We start from the raw sequence: 6,166 nt of genomic DNA on the forward strand, positions 1-6,166 counted from the left end.
CGCCGCCTCCAGCCAGGGGCCCGGGCCCCCGCCCTGCACCTGAGTCCCGGCGGCCCTGCGCCGCGCCGCGCAGCCCATGGCGCCCCCACCTGGAGCCCCCCGGAGCCACCCGGACGCCTGAGCCCCCGCAGCGCTCCCGTCGACTCGCCCACCCATCAGCCCACCAGGCGTCCTCTCCCGCCAGTCTCCCGGGCTCCCCGGCCATGTCTGCCGCCCGGCTCCGGCCCCGACTGCGGTTCTGCCTGCTCCTGCTGCTGCTGCTGGTGCCGGCGGCGCGGGGCTGCGGGCCGGGCCGGGTGGTGGGCAGCCGCCGTCGGCCGCCGCGCAAGCTCGTGCCGCTCGCGTATAAGCAGTTCAGCCCCAACGTGCCCGAGAAGACCCTGGGCGCCAGCGGGCGTTACGAAGGCAAGATCGCGCGCAGCTCGGAGCGCTTCAAGGAGCTCACCCCCAACTACAATCCCGACATCATCTTCAAGGACGAGGAGAACACAGGCGCCGACCGCCTCATGACCCAGGTGAGCGCGAAACGCCCTCGCTGGGCGCCGCCGCCGAAGCACCGCCACCTGCCCGGCCCTACCCGCCCCCTGGCACCTTTCCTTGACTGGCTGGCACGCCCCCTGGCACCTGCCCTTCTCGCCGAGATGGGCCGGCCGGGGTCCCGGCGGAGTGTTAGCATTCCCCGAGCCCGCCGGAGGCTGTGAGAAGAGCTCCCCGCTGCCAAGAGCCACAGCCCAGCCGGTTGGCGGTGGCCCCTCTGCCCTGGAGTGCTGGAAGCTCAGGTCAGATGCGGCACCTGGAGGTACCTCTACCTGACTGCCTCCTGCGCCTCCGGGATGCACCAGTCCCTCCCGGCCTAATCTTCCGCACGGCTGCGCCCCTTTCATTTCGAGGCGATTTGGCACCCCTGAGGCGAAGCTCTCCGGGCGCGGAGGGCCCCACTGGCCTTTCCTTCCCGTGCGCTCTCGGTTCTCAGCGCTGCCCCCTCCTGGAGCAGCGCCCCGGCGGGGTCTGGGTTTAAGGAACAGCGGGGAATATTAGAGCCAGGAGGTGGAGGTGGGGAAGGGAACTTGAAGGGCAAGCCCACGTGTCTGTCCGGAGAGCTGAGCGGCGCAGCTGCAGTTGAATGGTGGGTGAGGTGCCAGGCCTCCCGGCTCTGAGACCTAACTTGCGCGGGGGGAGAAGCGGGGGGTCCTTGGATTTGGTGGCGGGGATAGATTGAAGGAGAGGGGCTGGGATGCCGGACAGCCCCACAGCAGGGCTAACTTTAGTCTCTGCGTGCTCGGAACAGGACCAGCACTCAACCCAAGCGCCTCGGGAAGGGGTGGGGGTGGGGGGGTGAAGAGCAAACTTTCTTCCCTGCTGCCGAGTTCGCAAGGGAAGAGATCTCCGTCCCCTTCCTTAGTGGTCTCCCGGGGCTTCCACCGCAGGCAGGCGGCCTGCTTTCTAGGTGCTCTGGGAACGGCAGCTAGACCACGGCCCTCAGCATGCGCTCTGGCGCCGGGTCTGGCCGGCGGGTGTCGGGGCGAAGGTTGGCTGGTGGCCGGGCCGGGCCGGGCGCCGAGGAATGCAGATAAGGATCCGGGCCACGGGCTGGGCAATCATTGACAGCGCGTGCCCGGGCTCTGGACCCGAGGAGGGGAGGGGTGGGGGGGGATAGAGGGGCGGGGAGCAGGGGCCGCGGAGCGGACATAGGTGGGTGGCTAGAAGCCTGGCGGCAAGGAACACACGGAGCTCCCTCCCTGGGCAGTGAGCGCCCCCAGCTAGATTGCATCCTGGGAGGACCGACAGGGTCTTGGGTTTTAGCCGCTGTTGGCTCCTGGGAGACCGAGTCCAAGGGTCTGTGGGGCCCGGGCTCTGAGGGGTGGGGGTAGTTCGAAACATGGGCTGCCTACACTTGGGAGCGCCTGGCATCTCAAGTGAAGGACTGTGGAAAGGCCCCTCTCCCCCAGGCCCCTCCCCCCAGTCAACTGCGGGGTCCCTGGGGCTCCAGGCAAGAAGGAAGCCAGCACAGACGATGATCTCTGCGGTCCTTCCCCCAGGGCGCAGCTCGACTCCCACTCCATGGGAGGCGGAGCATGAAGTCGGCTCCCTGAGATCACACGCTAAGTTTCTCGGGGCCTTTCCCAGACAGGGGCGGCGCAGAGGTGCTGAGGGCTCTTAACTCAGGGAGAACGTTGCCTGGGTTTATCGACCCGGGGCGCACCCCTTGCAGCGGGAGACCATCCGCATGGTCCTCCATCTGGCCAGGCCAGGCGCTGGCCTTTACACCAGCTTCTGGTTCCCGAGCTGCCGCCTCCCCTGAGCGGGTGCGGGCCGGTTTTGGATCATGAGGGTCCCAGCAGGTGGCGCCGAGGGATCCAGGCAGGCTTGGGATTCCCCTCCAACACACCCCCAGGCTGCTGAGGCGCTTCGCACCTGCCGCGCCTGCTGCGCCCTGGCCGCTTCGGGGGCCTCAGCCCTGGGGCTACGGTGACACCTACTGGGCGCCTCGAGCCTTGCACGCCTAGCAGGCCGGCTGCCGGCAGTCAGCTCTGCTACCACCTTTATTCTCCAGGCAGCAGGCGGTCCCTGGTCCCTGGTCCCGCGGTGAGACCGAGGGACCCGGCGCTCAAAAGGTGGAGCCCTGTCTGTGGAGGGATCAGTAATCCCAGCAGGAGAGAGAGAGAGCTTAGAGAAAAGCCCCCAAGGGTGAGCGGATCGACGTGCCCTCCAGATTTGTGGCACCACCGCGCGGGCCAGGTCCCTGGGGCAGCTGATGCTAGAAGGGAAGGAGCACTTTAGGACCCTCTGTTCCTAGGAGAGGGGGATAGAGCACCCTCCCCGACTCCAGCGAGTGCAGTGGGAGAGTGAGGGACGAGGCTGCGCCCTAACCTGCAGGCGGGCCAGCTCCTCCCCCTAACTCGGCTTCCTTTCCTCTCGCAGCGCTGCAAGGACCGCCTGAACTCGCTGGCCATCTCGGTGATGAACCAGTGGCCCGGGGTGAAGCTGCGGGTGACCGAGGGCTGGGATGAAGATGGTCACCACTCGGAGGAGTCGCTGCATTATGAAGGCCGCGCGGTGGACATCACCACGTCGGACCGCGACCGCAATAAGTACGGACTGCTGGCGCGCTTGGCAGTGGAGGCCGGCTTCGACTGGGTGTATTACGAATCCAAGGCGCACGTGCATTGCTCCGTCAAGTCCGGTGAGCCGCTGCCGGGGGGCTGGGCCCGGGGCCGGGGCCGCAGGGCGTGGACAGGCGGCGCTGGGCCCGCCGCGGCCAAGAAGGTGAAGAGACCCTCCCAGGGATGGAGGCGGGGACCCCGGGGAAGAGGACGTCCGCGGCGCTCCCCGCTGCTGCTCCTGACCACCTGCTCGACCCGTGCCTGATAGTGTCATGGCAGGAGCCTAGGGAGACAGGGCCCTGTCCCAGCGACTCTGGGTGCTGACTTGGCGGTCCACAGTCCAGAGCCTGCCGCAGGAGGTGCAAGACAGAGCAAGCTGGCCAGATGGAGGAAGCCAGGCTGACAGAGACGGCCTCCCCACCCCGTGTGGTGCAGAACGCTAGGGGGTGGGTTGGGACCAGGGACCAGAGTGTGCCCAGACACCAGCGTGCCTGAGCGGGAGCCAGGAGCCCAGAGGTTCAGAACCCACAGCCCAGCTGCAGGTCAGGCCCTTTAAGGCACTGTGTACGCCCCTCTCAGGGGGCGCAGGCGTCCCCAACCTCTCCTCCAGGGCCCTGAAGCTGGACATTTGGGGGCAAAGCCAGCCATGAGGGCAAGAATAAACAGAGTGGACTTAATAAAGTGGATTTTCCCAGATTGGCCGCCTTGTTGATCAGAATTGGCAGGCACTGGGGCCTCGTCCCCTCCCTCAAATCTTGTCAGCGTCCCTGTCACCTGCATTGAACCCAGTCATGGATGCTTCAAATGGTTCCTGTGTGACTGCCAGCGTGGTCCCCCCTCGCTGCAGGCTCAGCCCTCCCTGCCGGCCCCATGCAGCTGTCACACTCACAGACCTGGCACACTGAGACCAGGCAGGCTTTTACTATTCCTGATCCCACCTGGGCTCACAGTGGTGACCCCACCCTGACCTTTCCCCTCAGCACTTCCCTGCCAACTGTGTCTGCTTCAAGTCACATCAACCCTTCACCTGCTAACGTCGGCCAAGTGCCAGCTCCTAGGGTGGCCACTTGCCTTCATAACTCCTAACCCCCAAACACTATTCTGCATCCCACCCACTGATGCCATGGTGTCCCGTCCCCACACAAGGACCCAGCACATGAACTGAAGATGGTGATTTCACCCTTGCCACTGAGCCACACCCTGGCCTGGCCATTCACTCTGAGCTTCCCCAGGAGTCTGTATTCTCGCCACTGACTGGTCCTCCTCTCCCTTGGAGTATAGACTCCAAGGGCCGGTTCTGGCACAGAACTTGGGGTGTCAGTCTGAGAGGGAAATTTTGGGGAGCATCTGAGCAGTGGGTGAGAAATAATGGGACATCCAGTTGCCAGAGGTGCTAAGCAACTTGCCTTCTCGACGAAGCTGCAGCTTTTTGGTGTCAAGTCACAGCTGACCACTGCGTGGCTCAGCTGACCTCTGGCCTTTCTGACTATTTCACAGCCTTGTCAGGATTGGGAGCAGATCGGGGAGGCGCTTCACCTGGGCTTCAGGAGGGCCCTTTTCCTCACACCCACTGGGTCTTGGAGCCTCAGTGTGCTCTTCTCATTGGCAAAGCATTAGGCTGGGGAGGAGGGCAGAAGGTCACACTGTGGGCTGGGGTGGATTCAAAGCTGCATGGAAAGTGGGGGGCAGGGGACAGGATATGGTGATGGGCGGAAGCCTGAGAGCAAGAGGGACTCTGGCTGGACTGGGGAGGGATGCTGTGACCGGGAATCCAAGCTCCACAGCAGTAATGCCTTCATGTCCCTTCTTCCCACAGAGCACTCGGCCGCGGCCAAGACAGGCGGCTGCTTCCCTGCTGGAGCCCAGGTGCGCCTGGAGAGTGGGGCACGTGTGGCCTTGTCAGCCGTGAGGCCAGGAGACCGAGTGCTGGCCATGGGGGAGGATGGGAACCCCACCTTCAGCGACATACTCATTTTCCTCGATCGCGAACCAGACAGGCTGAGGGCCTTCCAGGTCATCGAGACCCAGGACCCCCCGCGCCGACTGGCACTCACACCCGCCCACCTGCTCTTCACGGCCAACAATCACACAGAGCCAGCCACCCACTTCCGGGCCACGTTTGCCAGCCAAGTGCAGCCCGGCCAGTATGTGCTGGTGGCAGGGGTCCCAGGCCTGCAGCCTGCCCGAGTGGCAGCCGTCTCCACACACGTGGCCCTTGGGGCCTATGCCCCATTAACGAGGCACGGGACACTGGTGGTGGAGGACGTGGTGGCCTCTTGCTTCGCGGCCGTGGCTGACCACCATCTGGCTCAGTTGGCCTTTTGGCCCCTGAGACTGTTTCACAGCTTGGCGTGGGGCAGCTGGACCCCAGGGGAGGGTGTGCACTGGTACCCCCAGCTGCTCTACCGCCTGGGACGTCTCTTGCTGGAAGAGGGCAGCTTCCACTCACTGGGCATGGCTGGGGCAGGGAGCTGAAAGGATCCCTCTACTGCCCTCCAAGAACTGCCCAAATGGGTCCGAAGGCCTACCTGCCAGGAGGGCGCTGGCCCTGGAAGGAGCCTGAGTGGGGACACTGGTTTCTACCATCTCCTCCACCACAGGTGTACATCACTGAGACTTGGGCAATGCCAGCGTCCTCCACCCCCATCATGGTGTAGTGACAAAGCTGCAAGCTGAGCTGGCAGTGGGGGGTGGCTTCTCTTTCTATCCTAGAGACCAGTGGGTCCCAACCCAGCCAGCTCTCACTATGATTTTTCATACTTGCCTCCCCCGATGGGGAGAGCTCATTCCATCCATCTTAGGCCCCTCTTAAGTGGGCTTGCACCTCAGTTGATGCTGCTAGATTCCCTGGGAGCCAGCAGAGAGCCGGCTGGACTCAATGCTGCCCAGAACTCAGAAGGCTGCAGGGTGGGGCAGCCAGCCTGGCCATCCTGAGGCATGACCTTCCTCTCTGGCCACGCTCCTCGGGACACATCCAGAGACTGTCGCTGTCAGTGTACAGAGTTCTGTGTTCCGGCCAATGTGATCGTAGTGCCAGGACTGGGTGAGGGGCTGGATGTCCT

The 6,166-nt window shown here is 64.5% G+C and overlaps 1 protein-coding gene across 1 annotated transcript; it reads left to right on the forward strand.

Annotated features, from left to right (window-relative positions):
• The first annotated feature begins 95 nt into the window (after positions 1–95).
• On the forward strand, positions 96–5,894 carry IHH (Indian hedgehog signaling molecule). Its single transcript, XM_007445835.1, has 3 exons — positions 96–515; positions 2,923–3,184; positions 4,921–5,894. Exons 1-3 carry the CDS (start codon positions 204–206, stop codon positions 5,577–5,579), a joined length of 1,233 nt encoding a protein of 410 aa, XP_007445897.1. The 5' UTR covers positions 96–203; the 3' UTR covers positions 5,580–5,894.
• The last annotated feature ends 272 nt before the right edge of the window (positions 5,895–6,166 follow it).

The sequence above is a fragment of the Lipotes vexillifer genome, unplaced genomic scaffold (genome assembly GCF_000442215.2).
Source record: "Lipotes vexillifer unplaced genomic scaffold, Lipotes_vexillifer_v1.1 scaffold965, whole genome shotgun sequence".
NCBI lineage: Eukaryota > Metazoa > Chordata > Mammalia > Artiodactyla > Lipotidae > Lipotes > Lipotes vexillifer.